The 18,909-nt window shown below is 34.2% G+C and overlaps 1 protein-coding gene across 1 annotated transcript in view; it reads right to left on the bottom strand.

Moving 5' to 3' along the window:
• LOC141292283 (actin-binding protein WASF3) overlaps positions 1-18,909 on the bottom strand; it is a 44,077-nt gene that overhangs the window by 19,983 nt on the left and 5,185 nt on the right. Inside the window, exons 2-3 of the mRNA XM_073824289.1 lie at positions 5,100-5,258; positions 3,526-3,660 (exon numbers count right to left, since the gene is read on the bottom strand). Coding sequence (XP_073680390.1) covers positions 3,526-3,660; positions 5,100-5,232 — 268 coding nt within the window. The 5' untranslated portion in view covers positions 5,233-5,258. The remainder of the gene's footprint in view (positions 1-3,525; positions 3,661-5,099; positions 5,259-18,909) is intronic.

Below are 18,909 nucleotides of genomic sequence, written 5' to 3'. Positions count from 1 at the left end.
CGTCCGACGGCGCAGCAACCGCGGAGGGGCGCCGCGCCGCCGGAAGAGCGTCCTCACTCCCTGACTCTCCCTCTGACGCAGCGACTGACATCTCTTCCCCCTGTGGAGCGCCAAAGGAGACGCCCAGCCCGGCTTTTTTTTTTTTTGGCGGGGAGGCGTACTGCTTCGGCATCTCGACGGGGGTATGCTGGCGGGCGGAAGACCGCAGGGCTTTTGGAGCCGGCGGAACGTTCGGCACCGTGACCCGGAGGAACGTTCGGCACCGTGACCCGGAATTCCCCCTCGTGCCTCGCCACAGTGGCGGAAAAGCTTCGCGGGCCGTGGGGCGCGAAGAGGGGCCTGCCCGTGAGCGAGCGGCGGGTCCTCAGCATACCCATGGTCATGCTTTCGCAATGAATGCATGAACCATCCGTGAAAGCTGCTTCAGCATGTTCGATGCCTAGACATACGAAGCAGCTTTCATGTCCGTCCAGTGAGGTGAGGTAACCGCCGCACCCAGAAGCGCACGGCCGGAAAGCCATTCTGAAAAGAACGTCTTTACACAGCCGTGAGAAATTGCTCTTTTAGTCCCGGTCTGCCCAGGGAGGAAACCGCGGCACCACTGTGCACTCAATGGGGCTTGCTCGCTGGAGAGCAGGAGGCTTTTTGTGGCCGTGAAAACGGCCGCCAGCGGGACCCCGCTGGTGGCGCCGAGAAATTCACTCTTTCAGTAGATTGTCTCTTATTCGATCGGCGCACACCAGCAGAGAAGAGCAGCAGCAGGAACGTGAAGTTTTCTTCTTTTGGAGAAGCAGAAGGCTTGAGCATGAAGGCTCTGAAAGCGAAAGTCTGTTTGAGTGATGCGCGCCACCATCTTATATACCCGTATGTACGGGGGAGTGGCCGACGTGCACGTCCACTCGCCAATTTGCAATTGGCCTTTTTTATATAAGGCTCAGAGATGATCGGTCTCTCAGGCGAGATCCCATGTAACGTCAAAGTGATTCGACTGAAGGGGAACTCTACTTTTGATTTATAGCTATTTTAGCTTTTGTTCGTAGTGAAATTAAGTTGTAAAAATATTGCACTGACCTTCAATGTCATTTTATGTTACACTATGGCTTGTGTCTAAAAGAAATAAACAAATTAGTATGCTTATGATAATAAGTGTTCTTTTTAATTTTTTTAAGTTTGTGTCTTTGTAAAAAGAATGTTTTTTTTTGTTTGTTTTTTTTTAATTAAAATTTAAGAATCTTTTTTTTTTTTTTGAGAAGAACTAATACATTTTGGCTGTAACCAGAGGTGTCAAAAGTATATATTTTTTCAGTGTTGTTACCTGTGGGAAACTTTCTCTTTCTGTGCATTTCAATTAGAGACTCATGATTCTGATCATAATTACGGCATAATAAGTTTGCATGTATTTTATGCACTGGTAATGAAGTAAGTCAGACAATGAAGCACATTATGGATGCACATTACATCATACAGCATTTACGTAAATAGGAACTTCCCATAAGGACTTGAAGGCACCGCTCTATTAACTATGTCCTTGTCAACTGCCTGTTATTCAACCAAACTATTCCACTGTGCTCTTATTACTCAGCTAGTGTCTAGACATCAGTGGGATACGCAGCACTGCGTCTACGCTGCTAATTACTGCAGCTGCCTCATCTGTGCCTCATCTGCTCAGCTCTAGTTATTATTCATACTGCTTAGAAAATCACTTCAAGAGCATTTTAGCAATTCATATGAGAAAAACCATCGTCATATCTCATACACACAGAAACTTAAAGGTTTTCATGGCAAGCTGTCAAAATGAAAGTTAGGTTTAACTTGAACAAATTGTGACAAGCATATTACTATTTTACAACAGAATGTGTGTATTAATGAAATAATAATAAGATTATAATTATCAATTATTATTTACAATATAACTGTTAAAATGTAAACATGAAGGCAATATGTTCATTATTCCTTAAATTAAAAAATAATAATAAATAAATAAAATAAATAAAGTTGTGTTTATGCATTCAATAATAAGATATGCTTCTTAAATGATTATTAAAATGAAATTAAACCAACAAAATATAATCCAGAACAAATTTAAATGGAAAACAGAGAATTTGGTAAAAATAAAATGTAATTTGAGAAAAAAATAAAGGTATTTCATAGGATCCTAAAAAAATTAAAAATAAATGTACATTAAAAAAATCGTTAAATTGTATAAGTGTCATGATTTCAATTAATTAGTCATGTTTTTTGATCACTTTAAGGCAAGACACTGCAGGTGAATAGGGTAAAATTTTTTACTAGTTAGTATAGTTATTGCCTTACTTACCCAACTGATTGATTACATTGATAATTGCAAATTGCAGCAAGTTTTCTAAAATGGTAGGTTTAAATATGCAAATGAGCCATGATTTCATTAAATTTGGGCTAATCTGTATACATTTCTAGCACAAAAATCTAAACACTGGATGATATCAGTTTCAAAATTCATGTTTACTTTTTGACATATTAGACTCAAAAGTTTTTACTGAGGGAATCTTATTTTTGTCACTCCATAAACAATATATTTTCACAATTTTGATGGAAATAAACTGTACATAATCAAGCAAATTATATACGAACAAATCCCTCTATAAAAACCTTTAGGATACAGACAGGAATAAAAATGTAAAGTTTGGTGTTTGTAAGTGGAGATTTATGGCACAGTGTAGGAGAAAAAACTCATTTTGAGAAAACGGCCTTTAGAAGTACGGATTGTAATTAAAATCTATTGACACAAATAGATAAAGTGCTATAAAAGAAACACTTAATGGTTCCTTTTGTGTGTTTTTTTTCTTTCCACTAGTGTGAAAAAAATATTTATGAAAAGCCCAAAATCTCAAGTTGTGATTCAAAAAAATGTTTTGTCTTGTTTCAAGCCAAAATATCTAAAAATTCTTAAATCAAGGAGTTTCCAGATAAGTAAAAATTATTTTCTTGTTTTCAGGGAAAAACAAGTCAAAATTAAGTGAGTTTTTGTTTAGAACAAGCAAAATAATCTGCCAATGGGGTGAAAAAAATAATCTTGTTTTCTCTTTGAAATAAGAGATTTTTTTGCTTACCCCATTGGCAGATTATTTGGCTTGTTCTAAGCAAAAACTCACTTAATTTTGACTTGATTTTTCTGAAAACAAAATAATTTTTACTCATCTAGAAAATCCTACTTGATTTAAGAATTTTTTTATTTTTTTGGCTGGAAACAACACAACAAAAATCTAAGTAAGAAAAGCATTTTTTGCAGTGTAAAGTTTAATTTAACCATTAAAACACCAGAAATAATGAAATGGGGAGGAGAAGAAAAAAAAACAAGGAATCCTGAAAAATTCAAACGGACAAAACAATTATTTGGTAAAAAATAAAACAGATTTCATAGGACAGATTTCAACAGATCCTCACAGCAGCCCTGTGGTTGCATTCTGGTGTATTTCTAGACTGTGTCACAAAAGCTCAGGTCAGTGGTGGGCCTCTATTTGCTAATGCACATTCATTCATACGCACCCTCCTCCACTGTGGAGTCCAGTTGTGTGACCTTCACCGCCAGCAGGTCGACTCGCTCTTGTAAACTGTTCATGCGCATGTAGAAGCTGTTGGCCTCATTAAACAGCTCCCCGAAGATGTCCTCCGCATGTCGACCTGAATCAATAAACACATAATCTATGATATGGCCAAAATGATCATTTATTAAATAGCTTTCATGTACAAAATCATTTTTTTTTAATTAGAGACCCAACAAAATGGGCTAATTCCTTTTTGTTTTAATGTACAGCCAATAAATGTAAGCAAATTTCATGGATAATTACAATGAAACAGCAAGTAACACATTGAAATGGTGGTAACAATTTAGAATAGGGAACACATATTCAGTGTTAACTAAGAGTTGCTTTTCTTAATAAACTCCTAACTTGCTGCGTATTAATAAAAATAAAAGTCAACATTCATAAATGTTAGTATTGTACTGTTGTTCTGTAAAAAGCAAGACAAAAATGATGATGACAATCATTACAATAGCTCTATTAATACATTTATTCTAACATTTGCTAAGCAAGGCTGCATTTATTTGCACATTAAAAACACATGCCTGATTCAAGAAGGGGGTCTTAAAAATGTCTAAAGAATATTATTTTACTAACTTATTAATTTTAAGTTTAATTGTGTTTTGTTGATAGGCTGTAATGTCTACTAGAATGTTAAAAATGTGTTAAATAAATATGTGACCCTGGACCACAAAACCTAAGTCGCTGAGGTATGTTTGTAGCAATAGCCAAAAACACATTGTATGGGTCAAAATTGTTGCTTTTTATTTTATGCCAAAAATCATTAGGAAATTAAGTAAAGATCATGTTCCAGTAACATTTTTGATAATATTCCTACTGTAAATATATCAAAATGTAAGTTTTGATTAGTAATATGCATTGCTAAGAACTTAATTTGGACAACTTTAAAGGTGATTTTCTCAGTATTTAGATTTTTTTGCACCCTCAGATTCCAGATTTTCAAATATATGTATCTCGGCCAAATATTGTCCAATCATAACAAACCATACATCAATAGAAAGCTTATTTATTGAGCTTCCATATTGCTGTATACATCTCAGTTTTGTAAAATTTAACCTAATGACTGATTTTGTGGTCCAGGGTCACATATTTGTAAATTGTTTTGTTATCGATTAGTTTTTTTTTTTCTTTGAAAAGCAAGACAAAACTGTAAAAAGCAAGTATTGGCTATTTAATTTATGCAATGGTGAAAAAATTTGGCCCAGTGTGTAATTTTGTTCGGCTTCGGCCAAGAATTTTCATTTCGGTGCATCCCTAATAATCATGTTTTAGATCTCTTAATCTTACCACATACCTAAACTTAACAACTAATTTACTAACTATTAATAAGCAGCAAATAAGGAGTGCGTTTATTCTAAAGGATTAACGAAAATGACCATGCTCAAAGCTGAAACATAACTGACTGTGTTCAGTTTCGAAGCTGCAGAAGTCTATTGAAAGGACCAAGCCAGGACTGCATTGAACCAGGGTTAGAAATGTCAGTGCATCAGCAATTCCAGAGTGAAAAATTTAACCTACTAAGTCCTCCCAGCTGTTTGATGATGGCCGCCAGTGTGCTGTTTGTGACACATTCCAGCTCGTTGGTCACACCGTCGGGCAGGGCGCCTCGGCACAGGTGCTTGGGCTCGATGGCCCTCTTTACAAGAGGCATGACTGTGCTCAACTACACACACTGACCTGAGAGAGAACAGAAAGCTGTTTTACACAACATTCACAACAAAGTTCATGTGATGCAGCAAACACAAAATATTAAAACAAGGCAAGGGCACATTTTTCAACTTGAACCATTTACAGCCTTGAAAAGTAGAGGTCGACAGATGTATCGGTTTTGCAGATTAATCGGCACCGATAGTTGATTGGCGGAACTATCGGTTATCGGAAAAAATCCTTGCCGATAGTTTTTCCGGGTTGCGTTCTTTGCTGAAGCGGCTCATGCTCCACTCCGCTGTCATAGAGTATGAGAGGTTAAGTCCGACACCAGTGTTTAATGTTAGGATTGTTACTATATATTTGCATTGGTTATATCAAGCTGGTCTTACTGTTAGCTAGCAAAGTTGCAGATTTAAAGACGTGACGTGAGAAAGCAAACTGTGTTCATTCAGCCGACAGAAATCCTGCTGCGCCACAGCGCGCCATTCATAGTTTCACATTACATCATATCTGTCCCAAATCTTTGATAATGTTCATAAAGACTTGACCCTGGTTTGTAAGATTAAGTATTGTGCATTTAAGCGAAACGTTTGTATTTCTGTAGCTCTAATAAAGTCTGTATGCTTCATATAGAGCTTGCATTTATGTTTTAGCCTTTTCTTCAGGCCGCGGAAGCATTACGCAGTTTATTTCACAATGCCAGTTTTCCTTGTTCTTATTTGATTTTAATAACTGATCAACAAAAATATGTATTAAAATTAAGATAAAAATTATACAAAACGAAATTCGTTTAAGAAGGGATTTTCCACAAATAAAAACATACGAAGTGGTCAAAAAATTGTGTCTGACCTTCTTCAATTCTCCCGGCGCATTGCCGTCCAATTCATACCATGTCCTTTATGATATTTACAAATTACACAAACTTCTTTCATAATTAACAGATTGAACTGAAACAAAACACAAACAAATAATATTTAACAATGTAAAACAGGAAAAATGGCTACAACAATATAGATCGCATTTTATCTTTCCGTTTGATCTGTTCTTTAAACTAATCTTTGCCGCTTTTTTTGATTATTCTTGAAGTAAACATTTGCCCGCTTGGTGATTAAATAAACTGTTTTATGTTTGTTCCTCCTAAAAAGCTCGACTGCGGATGCGGATACTTCGGATACTTAAATTTAATATACTTATTTTAAATAAGTAATTGTTTTAAAAAGTAGCCTGCTTATATAATAAAAAAAGTTAATTTTTTACGAAATAAATTTGATATAATGTAATTAAATTAAATGTTAATTTTAAGATGGCAGTACTGACAGAGATTCCAAATATAAACAAAAAGCATAGAAACTGCAATTTTACATATTGTTAAAATGTAAAGATTCATACCCCTTTACAATGAGCCCATTTGTAACATCAACTAAGATTGATGAAAGCTGTAGAATAGAAGTGTTGTTCCTTGTTAGAGTGTGTTAATTTCAACATTTACTGATATATTGTTAAGTTAACATGAATGAACTATGAAATAACTAATGATCAATATATAATTCATATTAATATTTGTATTAATTTACAAAGTATGGTTTGGTACTTTCTTTAAAAATAGTAGAGCACTATTTTAGCTGCCTTTCAGTATCCATTTTCAAAAACTATCGGTTAATGTCGGTGCCTGTTGCGCTCCAGGCGTCCTGTGTTCGAATCCCGACTGGGTGACCTTTCCCGATCCCGCCCCCTATCTCTCTCCCACTTCGCTTCCTGTCATACCTGATCTGTCCTGTCATAATAAAGGCAAAAATGGCAAAAAATAAATCTTTAAAAAAACTATCGGTTAATTAATCGGTATCGGCCAGTGTGGTCCAACCTAGCTATCGGTATCGGTAAAAACCAATATATCGGTCAACCTCTATTGCAAAGTACTGTAGGGCTTAATTTGATAATCAATTAGTTGATTGATTATTTTTTTCGATTAATCGATTAATTGGCTAAAATCCCATTTTTTTATTTTATTGACAAAAATCACAATATTCCACATTCTGCCCACAGACAAAAGTGCCAACTGAATGTTATGAAAACAGCGCTTAATTTATTAGACCACTTTGACACATCTGAAGAAAAACACTATAAAGTGCTTGACTACTTTTTCATAGCTAACAGCAATAATTATAGCATTAGAAACAGCCTACTGTTACTAAAAAGTTAATTGCATATTGAAGGACTAACCAATACAGAAAGCTAAAAAATAATTTTGGTAATCAGCAATACTGTTAGTTTGGAGCAGCAGTGGCACAAACCTTATATAATTTGTTAAACACCTTACATAAATATGTTTTATTAAACACTGTATAAAGTGAACAAAGTTTAAATATCTACATTAAAAATGAAAAGAATAGCCTAATACTGATAATAAAGATGAATAATATCAAACTCAGTGTTAACCAACAGGTCAGAGGAATGTTCTGCAGGAACACGCGTTCACTTTGATCAAAGTTACGTTTACTGTCATTTCTTTATATAAGCATCTGATATTTACATATATCAGATAATTACACGCTGTTATCCCTTTACAGTTCCTCCTCTCCATACATACACTACCGTTCAAAAGTTTGGGGTCAGTAAGACTTGTAATAGTCTTTAAAGAAGTCTCTTATGCTCATCAAGGCTGCATTTATTAGATTAACAACAACAACAACAACAAAAAAAAACAGTAATATTGCAAAATGTTTTTACAATATAAAATAATGTTTTTTTATTTTAACATACTTTAAAATAGAGTTTATTCCTGTGATGAAAAGCTGAATTTTTATCAGCTGTTACTCCAGTCTTAAGTGTCACATTATCCTTCAGAAATCATTCCAATATGCTGATTTATTATTAGAATGATCAATGTTGGATAATATCAACAGTTGTGCTGCCAAATATTTTTTGGAACCTGCGATTTTTTTCTTCAGGATTCTTTCATGAATAACAAGTTTAAAAAGTACAGTGTTTATTCAAAATATAAATATTTTATAACAATGTAAATGATTGATTATTAACTTTTAATAAACTTTTAATTATTAACTTAATACATCCTTGGTGAATAAAAGTATTAATTTCTTAAAAAAAAAAAAAAGAAACAAAAAGAAACAATAAGAATGTACTGACCCCAAACTTTTGAACGGTAGTGTTTGTGCACTACATGTTGTCTTTTAAACCTAAATTTAACATTCAACGATATTTCAGCACAATGAATGCTTTTGCGTAGAGCATTAACTGTCTCCCTCTCTGTGTTCCGGCTGTCTGACGCTCATTTAGTAAAGATTTAAACTTGACACAGACTGTCAGGATGGACTTTTATGCTAAAATGGAAATGCTTTTGTGAATGTGTGACATTTACAGATAAGGATATGTCCGTAAACTGAAAGTTTTCATGCTGAGGATGCAAACGAATCTGTCAAAGCGCCTCACAGGGCAAGGCATTACGCTGTTAGCTTCAAGTTTAAAATAAGGAATTCTCATGTTTTGGGCAGCTTGGATCACGTAACTCTCCTGCAGCATCTTATTCTGTTTCCTCCACTTTTTTAGATGCATTTTGTCCATAGAAATGCATCATTCAGTGCTGTAATTTGACATGACCCTCTGAAGTTGTATGTGCACTGTGCACCTGATTAATCCATAATGAGAACTGTTGTCGATGATTTTCATTATCGATAATAATCGATTAGTTGTTGCAGCCCTAAAGTACTGAAAGAGTAAATATGTTTTAAACATATTTTGTGCCAACAATTTAAATATTTTTGTAACACACCAAGCAAAACTGAAACTGAAGAATCAGTTATCACCATGCATTTTCATTCTTTTCATCAACAGATTTGACATTTGGATAAGAAAGTCTCTGTTCCATGTAGGAAAAGTCACTGTAGCCAACCTCCACATAAAATATTAACAAGTAATTACCACTAGGAACCCTAAAATATGAATCAGTTGGGCAGCCAGAATCAGGGTTTCCCACGTGAAAACAAAACACACTTTAACACACTTTCATCGCTATATTAGCTTCTCAAACAAAAGCCTCTTTTATCAGTGGAGTAGTGTTAGGTCTGTTAATATATGCTTAATATTATATTCATGAAATGTGTAATTAAGTCAGTTATTTTTGGCATGATTCATTTTCCAAAATTAGCTTGAAGGCACATTTGTAATGATTAGAAAATTTGCACTGAAACATAAACCAGGGCTCAAAAATGTAAGTTTGGATTTGGATTAAACAAAAGTATAAAAGTGTGGAATTAATGTGCAGCAGAAGGAAGACTGACTGCGAAAAATCAGTACAAAAATAACACTACATTAATTACTGAATCAATGTAAATAAAATTTTATATCACAAGATATTGTCTGATGTAATGCAAATGAACAAACAGACAATTTTGGTTGATTACAGATGAGTATCATCTATGGGAAACAATAACTGAACCAATAACTAAGTCTCATTATTAAATTGAGCAGGATCACAAAATGAATTAACTTCATGCAGACCTAAACTACTAGTCAAAAGTTTTTTTCTGTTCTCTTCTGCTTACCAAACCTGCATTTATTTGATCTAAGTACAGCAAAAACAGTAACATTTTGAAATATTTTTAGTATTTTAAATAACTGTTTTCTGTTTGAATATATTTAAAAATGTCATTTATTCCTGTGATTTCAAAGCTGAATTTTTAGCATCATTACTCAAGTCACATGAACCTTCAGAAATCATTCTAATATTCATTCTATAATATTTATTAATATTATAATTATGTTGAAAACAGCTGGGTAGAATTTTGTCAGGTTATCAGGTCAGAAAGTTCAGAGGAACAGCATTTATCTGAAATAGAAATCTCTTGTAACATTATAAATGTTTTTATCATCACTTTTGATCAATTTAAGGCATCCTTGCTAAATAAAAGTATTAATTTCTATAATTTATTTCTCAAAAAATATATATATATATAAAATGTTGATTTTTGGATCTTTCGTTTCATCAAAAATTCCTGTTTTTTTTTTTTAATATTGATAATAATAAATGTTTCTTGAACAGAAAGTCAGCATATTAGAATGATTTCTGAAGGATCATGTGACACTGAAGACTGGAGTAGGCTAATGATAGCTTGGATTACAGGAATAAATTACATTTTAAAATATATTCAAATAGATCTTATCAAGACAATGCTTGAAAGATCATATTTACATCAAATAAATGCAAGCTCGGTGAGCAGAAGAGACTTCTTTCAAAACAAAAAACTGTTGGTGTATAAAACATTATAAATAAATAAGCCTTTTCTCACCAAATATTTCATAAAATGCATCATAATAGAGCCGACTGTAATAGGAAAAGAAATGAAAAACAAAAGTCACATGCTTACATGGATTAATGCAATTAAATATGACACAGAAAGTCAATCTTTGTAAACATCATTTAATTTAAAGCGTGTGCTTATTTCCACACCACGCCTGTTGTGAGACTGCATTTAATCTAAAACATTAGATAATCAGTCATTATACCTGATTATTAAATTTCATTATTTTGTAGCTGCAGGGATGATTTAATCAGTTTGCTACACAGAAAGGTTGGAAACCGATTCAGATTTTGTTATGTATAGTCTTTCAGAGAAATGCTGAGCGCACTACTGTACTCCAGCACACACTCAGCTGAGCTACAGGCATTTTCACAAACTGTATGACAGACGTTTCAAAGGACATCTATCTCACACACAGACAAATGCAGGATATTGTTTTTTCACAAAATGTTTGGTTTAAATTAAAAAAAAATATCACAAAAAGTTCAAATAAATAAATAAATAAAATACATAAAAGTTAATTCAAGATATAGATGGGTCCTTGACGTATAAGGATTTTCGACAGGCCAATTTTAAAATACAAAAAATAATTATCTCTTTTGTAATTGTTTAAACATTAAGAATGTTGTGTACACATAAATTCATATTAAAATGTTAAATTACGTGATTTTATTGTTTATCATCTAGCTGAATTGGCCGTACCCTTAAAAATGTCATGTAGTGCGACCATGATTTATATTAAAATGAATACATTTTCTTTAACATGCTTAATTTTTTAGCTGTTCTGTGTTTTGAAATGAAGTATTGCCATTTCTTTTGAGTTTTTGTAAATGATCTCTTATTTTGTTCTACAATTTCAGAGGTGCCTTTTTAAATGTAGTTAGCAGACTTATTTTTCATGTAAATTGTATAAAACTGATGAAAATGTTTTAAAAATACCATTCACTTAAGCATATTGTAGCAGTGATCTCAGAAATTAGATGTTATTTTTAATTCAATACAGTTATTGTTATTATTGGTCGCACCACATAATAAATGGTCGCTCCAAATGACACAAAGACCTTACATCATTAAAAATCTATTTAAAGACACGTGTATGAAAAGTGCAGCACATGGCATTAACTGCAGGCATTTCTTTAGCCCCATTTATTTCTGAACTTTGCCCAATTTTGGCTTCTTAACTGACCCTTCGCCTGGAGCTTGATTAACAGAGATTTTATCAGAGAAACTAACCAAACAGCAGAGAAGATTAACGCTGGCATGCATAACATGCTCAAAAATTGTTTGTGCAATTTTTCTTATATTGCACAAAGATTAAACATAAACTGTCTGAAATGACCTAAATTGCTTAAAATCTATTCCAAATGATACTAAAATTAGGCATTTTATATATAATAAATCTGAAGAGTATTCAGCAAATTAAAATGTGAGCTTAAAACTACTTCTGTGAATGCAGCCTTCTGTTATCAGATAAGTTTATTAATATGTCATTTTGCAAAAAAAAAGTTAATGTAAATTATCACATGAAGCACATTTCATTAATTTAATTTTGTATATTATGATGGAAAACAATACAAATGATGTTTCCAAAACAGAAGTTATGGTCAGATGGTCACACCACATGACATTTTGACACTTTGAATAACAAAAAAATACAAAAAACTAAGTGAATACATACATGGGAAAGGCACTTCACATACACTATATTGCCAAAAGTATTCGCTCACCCCCTTCTAATGATCAGGTTTGGCTACTTTAGTAATTTCCATGAGTACAAATCTTAATGTTTAAGCATAAAATGATATTCGAGGGAATTGTGTGCTTCTAATTTTATAGCAACAGTTTGGACAGGACCCGCAATTACTGATTCAGTCAGTGTGGAAGAACTTGACTGGTCTGTATAAAGCCAAGTCCTAATCCCAGCTGAACACCCTAGAATTCCCTAGAATATCATTTTATGCTTAAACATTACGATTTGTACTCATGGAAATTATTAAAGTAGTCAAACCTGTTCATTAGAAGGGGGTGAGTGGATACATTTGGCAATATAGTGTATATGGCATCTTTTTGTACACATTTAATCCAATTTTTAACAAAAAAAACAAAAAAACAATGCAATCAGGCGTCACGTCATTGACCAAAATACAAATGTGTGGTATTTTCAAACTGTAGTCTGCTATAAAATAATTATATTATTATTATTATATTATATTTTTTATTTAATACTCACGTTTATTTTACAGGGGTCATCGGATGCAAAACTAACTTTTACATGTTGTTTGAACATTAATGTGTGTTGTCAGTTTGTGTACACAACCACCCTACAATGATAAAAATCCACCCAGTGGTATTTTTTAATCTTTAAAAGTAATATACCCTTTTTAAAATCAGTTCTTTCTTAGCTTCTTGTCTTTTTGACAAAACACAGTTGATTGACAAGAGCGTCTTACCTTAGACCCGCCCTCACCGAGCTGAAACTGTCCGACTCAGATTGTCATTGTGTGACTCAGGTGCAGAGGAAGACTCTAACTGAGCGATTGAGGTGTTCTGTTGTTGGATGTAATAATGAATATAGCAGTAGTCATTTACTCCCGACATCTGAGCCGCTGAAGTCTCAGAGGATAACATTACTTTCGTTTTTAAATGGAAAGCTCGATCCCGATCTACATATGCGTCTATGTTCGTGTGAATCATTCGTGATGCAGCTTCACCCACAGCAGAAGAGAGTATAAGGGTTTTTTATGCATCTTTGCAAATGGCCTTAATTAATAATGTGCTTGTTGGCAAGTTTCGCCGATAAACACGGCTAAATGCGGCTAAAGTAAACATTACAGCTCATAATCCCTCAGCAGAGAGGGGCGGGGCGGGCAGAGCTCATTTGCATTTAAAGGGCCCATGCAATAAAATGAGCTGATATTTTGCAGAGCTGATTTTGACAAGGTAAAAGGGTGTTTTTTTACACTATTATTAAGAATTTTTAACCAAAGTATATTATAGACTTTTCATTAAGATCCTAAAGAATCATATCAATTTGTGGAAAATGGGCATCCGATGACCCCTTTAAAATATAATTTAAAATTTTAAATGTAATAACAAACACACACACATTTCATTATATATTAGCAATATATTTAGCCATTTTGTTTTATGTGTTCACTCAGACAGACTATTTGCCTTGAAGCCTACGACCATTTCCATGACAACCAAGCAAGGCCCTTTCTCATGCTCCGCTGACTACTAGACCTTCTAGAGTCGCTCTCGTGTGAGGAAGTCTGTTCGTCTCAGATGATCTCTCTGTAGTACTACTCTAAACACATCATTTTTCAGTATAAAAACAATGCTTGAAAGAATTGTATTTTTGAAATATAGGCCGCAATGCTCCCTGAGGCATACAACTCTTTTTGCAGCTGTTATAATGCTGATAATTCAGCATGGTCAAATATACAAACGCACATAAACATCCTCAAGAGGGAACCTCAGTCTGCGGTGCACATGGCACGGTAAGCTCATTCAAACGAAACAAACACATATTATTTTAGCTGCGAGTAGCCTTGCAACTAGCCTGATGATGTGCATGTTTGCTAACGCTTACGTGCTAAAAGAGTGCTTCCTTCTCTTTACACTTTATTAACACAGACTGAGAAATAAATGAAGCCTGGTTCTTGTAATTGGGAGTATTATGACATGAAAATATCCTGGAGTGAGAAAACATGCTAAAGAGTCATTTGTGCAGAATCCCCATGTCCCCAAACAATTATCAGTCTGGAAATGTGCCATCAAGAGTTTAAGCATCACCTATCATTCGGTAAGATGCTCAGCTTCCAGTTTAAAAACTCAAAAGGTTTTAGAAATTGATTATACAATTGGCAAGACACTGCAGGTAAATAGGGTAAAAAAAAAAAGAACTAATAGTTATTACCTTACTTACCCAGTTAATTGATTACATTGATTGCAAACATTTTTTATATTACACATTTTCTAAAATGTTAGGTTTAAATATGCGAATGAGGCATTATTTAATGAAATATGCGCTAATTTGCATACATTTCTAGTACAAAAATCTAAACACTGGATGTCAGTTTCAAAACTCTTGTTTAATTTTTTTTTGACATATTAGAGTCAAATGTTTTTACAGAGGGGGCTTTGGGTATCTCATTTTGTCACTCCATAATTCAGAAATAACTTAGAACAGACAGGAAACAATGTATTCTTTACCATTTTGGGGGGAATAAAATGTTGTATAAAAACAAGCGAATCATATATGAACAAATCCCTCCGTAAAAACCTTCAGGATATAGACAGGAATAAAAATGTAAAGTTTGGTGTGTAAGTGCTACTGAAGTGGAGATTTATGGCTCAGTGTAGAAGAAAAAACTAAAAATGGATTGTAATTGAAATCTATTGACACAAATAGATAAAATGCCATAAAAGAAACACTTAACAGTGTTTTTTGGATGTTTTCTTTCCACTAGTCTGAAAAAACACTTTATGAAACACCAAAAAGCCCAAAACTTGACAGGTGCATGAAAAAACTATGTTTTTGCCTGCAGTGTATCCCCTTAATCTGCATTTAAATAAAAGATTCTTGCTGTAAGAGACAATAAAAACAACTTTGTGCCTCAAAAACACAAAATTGATTTAGAGAAGTTAATGAGTTTACGGCAGTAAATGTTACAGAACAAAACATTATTGACAAGCCAAACATATCAGTCTCAGAGTAACATGTCATTTATTTAAGCCACAAAATAAACTTTGTTCAGCAAAAAAAGTATAATGAACTATGAAAAAATTATTTTGAACATCTCAAGCTCATTTTGAGCATGTTTTATAATACCCAAAATAAAAAACGCATGTTATCTTACGTTACTGGCTGTTGGTTGGAATATTAGTATAATACTAATATAATATAAAGTATAATATTAATATAAACCATCAATTTAACACACTTATGAGCAGTGTTGGGTAACTTACTCAAAAAAGTAATTCATTATAAATTACTAATTACTTTTTTAAAATTGTAATTTGATTACAGATTACTGCATTTGAAAAAAGTAATCAGATTAGTAATTAATACCAAGCTGCTTTTGAATTTGCCTTTAAAGTTATCAAACCTAAAACATTCACTACAAAGTGAACTCATAGTTCTTTTTAGTAATTTAATATTGACAGAAAAATTACGTAAGTATCAAAGTTATTAAGCATAATCAAGTAACGAGCAACTTGAACGATCACCTGCATTATTTTTATGACAACAACAAACAGAATTTAAAATGTTTTGTCATTTCTGATCGTACAAATAAGAGTAATACATCAGTTAAATCTGTAAAGGGTCTACTTTTGTTTGTGTAATAATGAAACAAATATCAAAAATATCAACATGTAACACAGGACTCAGGGAAGCGTGGGTCAAAATCCAAGTGAGCAGTCCAAAGTAGCAAATGAAACAAAACAATTTTGACTATGAAACAAAACCGTGGCAAAAAACAAGGCAATGAAACAGGAGAAAACGCTTAGAGTCCGCTACAGCAAAACAATACTTTGCGGGGCCTGTTTGGTGCAGGCCTCCTTAAATGGCCACCAAACAGGAAGTTACCCATGAAGCAGCAGAGGGAGCGAGAAGTCAGTGCATGGGTGAGGGCTCCCTCTGCTGGTGTGGCATTACACAACACAAATTGTGCTTTTGTAAAATAAAGAAAACAAACGCTTTCTGCCATGTCGTTCTCCTTGAACTTCTTTCTAAAATGCCCCACAAAAATAAATGAAAACTAGGGTTGTTCCGATTCTGATACTAGTATCGGAAATGCCGCCGATACCACAAAAAAATCTAGCATCGGAATCGGCGAGTACTTGAACCCACGTACCGATCCGATACCATTTTCTTAAGATTCCCGCTAGCAAATCGGAAGCCAGTTCTTCTTCGCGGCTTAGTATGCAAACACAGGGAATAGTGCTGTGTTGCCACAAGCAACCACTGTTTAGAGCAGCGAAGAAGAAATACAAACGTGCTAGCAGTTTGTCCGCTGTTTGGCAGTTTCTCAGACTGGACCAACCAGCCAGTAAAACGGCGGCATGTCTCATATGTAGGGCTTTATGATTTCCGCGATGCGGAAAACATGGACGGAATCGCGGAATCCAGTCAAAATGGAATTTACAGATTAACGCGGAACGTCACGGAATTTGTCAAAGTTTGATGCATTTATCAAAGGTAGTTCATTACACTTAAATCAAATCGTGATTATGGACTAATATTAAGCCGAAAACCAACTGTTTAAATATAAATTATGTGTGGCTCTGTGTTAATGAATGGTACAGGCGCATGGATTTGTTTACTCCTTGTACTGAAGCGCGCGGGACACTTGCGGTAATATTAAAGGGCTCCAGACTGTGACATTTTTTCTGCCAGTGTGACTAATTTTCGTGAGCGGTCACACTGGCGTGATGACCGCGTTGTTCAACTCATAAGCACTGCCATTTCGGTTTCAGATAAGAAACATAAAACGGCACGCGAAATGAAAGTGAAACTAACACTATACTTTTTTATTATTATTACTGCTTTCCACTTTTCAGTAGTTTAAACGGTTAATGCAATTATCAAAGTTTGATAAAAATGTTGTTTAATTTTCCAATAAAAGACTATACATTTTTAGATGATTTGTTACACTTTTAATTACCCCTTTGAAGACTTAATCACCTCTTTGATCTGTTTTATCTAACTTTGCTACATACAAAGATAATTTCAAGCCTGACGGATCTCAAGATATGGACCTCAGGATAATGTTTTCTCATTTCAGGATATTTTATGGTATTGTAGTGTGTTTTAATACTTCCATTTACAAGATAAAAATCCTGCTTAGTAAATTGTCTGGTAACTGGTTCAAAATTTAAGGTTCTTTATTTCTCACAAACATATAACACACGATGTAAAGTAGTAAAATGCTTTTTTTTTTCTTAATTCCTCATCCCACAGTGCAACAACACACAGAAACAACAAGACAAATAAAATAAATAACATAATATACACTACTAGTCAAAAGTTTTTTGGACAGTAAGATTTTATGTTTTTTTAAAGAAGTCTCTTTATTTATCTATTTGTCTTCATCCATTGACTCACAGGATGCAGTCATTATAGAAGAACTGCTGCTAGCAGCTGAATCCTTTTTGAATATTTTTTTCTAATGTTCTTAATTGTTCTTTAATTTCACTTCCAGTTTACATTATTGATTACATTTTGCTAACAAAACATGTTTAAACAGGTTGGGACAATGGCCTTTCTTCTATAATGCTTCGGTTGCATCTGATCCCACTTTGTGCCCAAGGCTGAAAAAGACCAGGAAAAGTGTCTTCTCTAGCAGAAAACACCTTGTTGTCTACAAGAAGGTAGGGCTGTTCAATTAATCGAAATTTGGTTTCGATTTCGATTTCTCCTTCAAACGATCATGAAAATGCAGTAATCAAAATGAGACGATTATTGCGCCCCATTAACGTTAACGACACAGAATTTAAAGGAACACTCCACTTTTTTTTGGAAATAGGCTCATTCTCCAACTCCCCCAGAGTTAATAAGTTGAGTTTTACCGTTTTGAAATCCATTCAGCCGTTCTCCTGTTCTGACGATATCACTTTTAGCATAGCTTAGCATAGATCATTGAATCCTATGAGACCAATAGCATCACGTTCAAAAATGACCAACGAGTTTCCATATTTGTTGTATTTAAAACTTGACTCTTCTGTAGTTATATCGTGTGCTAAGACCGGTGGAAATGCAAAGCTGCGATTTTCTAGGCCGATAAGATTAGGAACTACACTCCCATTCCGGCGTAATAGTCAAGGAAGTTTGCTGCCGTAATAAGGCTGAAGCAGGAGCAGTAATACCACGCAGCACATGTGCAAATGCTAAACTAGCTGGGAACTCATTTTTGATAATACTCCGCCTGCTTCGGCCATATTACGGCAGCAAACTTCCTTGACTATTACGCCGGAATGGAAGTGTAGTTCCTAATCTTATCGGCCTAGAAAATCGCAGCTTTGCATTTCCACCATTCTTAGTACACGATATAACTACAGAAGAGTCAAGTTTTAAATACAACAAATATGGAAACTCATTGGTCATTTTTGAACGTGATGCTATTGGTCTCATAGGATTCAATGATCTATGCTAAGCTATGCTAAAAGTGATATCACCAGAACAGGAGAACGGCTGAATGGATTTCAAAACGGTAAAAATCAACTTATTAACTCAGGGGGAGTTGGAGAATGAGCCTATTTCCAAAAAAAGTGGAGTGTTCCTTTAACACTGATAATTTTCACCAACACTAGGGGGTATCTTTCACTGTTTGTTGTTGAGTTTACTCCTAGAGAGTAAA

This window comes from Garra rufa, chromosome 19 (assembly GCF_049309525.1).
Source record: "Garra rufa chromosome 19, GarRuf1.0, whole genome shotgun sequence".
Classification (NCBI taxonomy): domain Eukaryota; kingdom Metazoa; phylum Chordata; class Actinopteri; order Cypriniformes; family Cyprinidae; genus Garra; species Garra rufa.
This window is presented reverse-complemented; position numbering and strand designations above follow the sequence as displayed.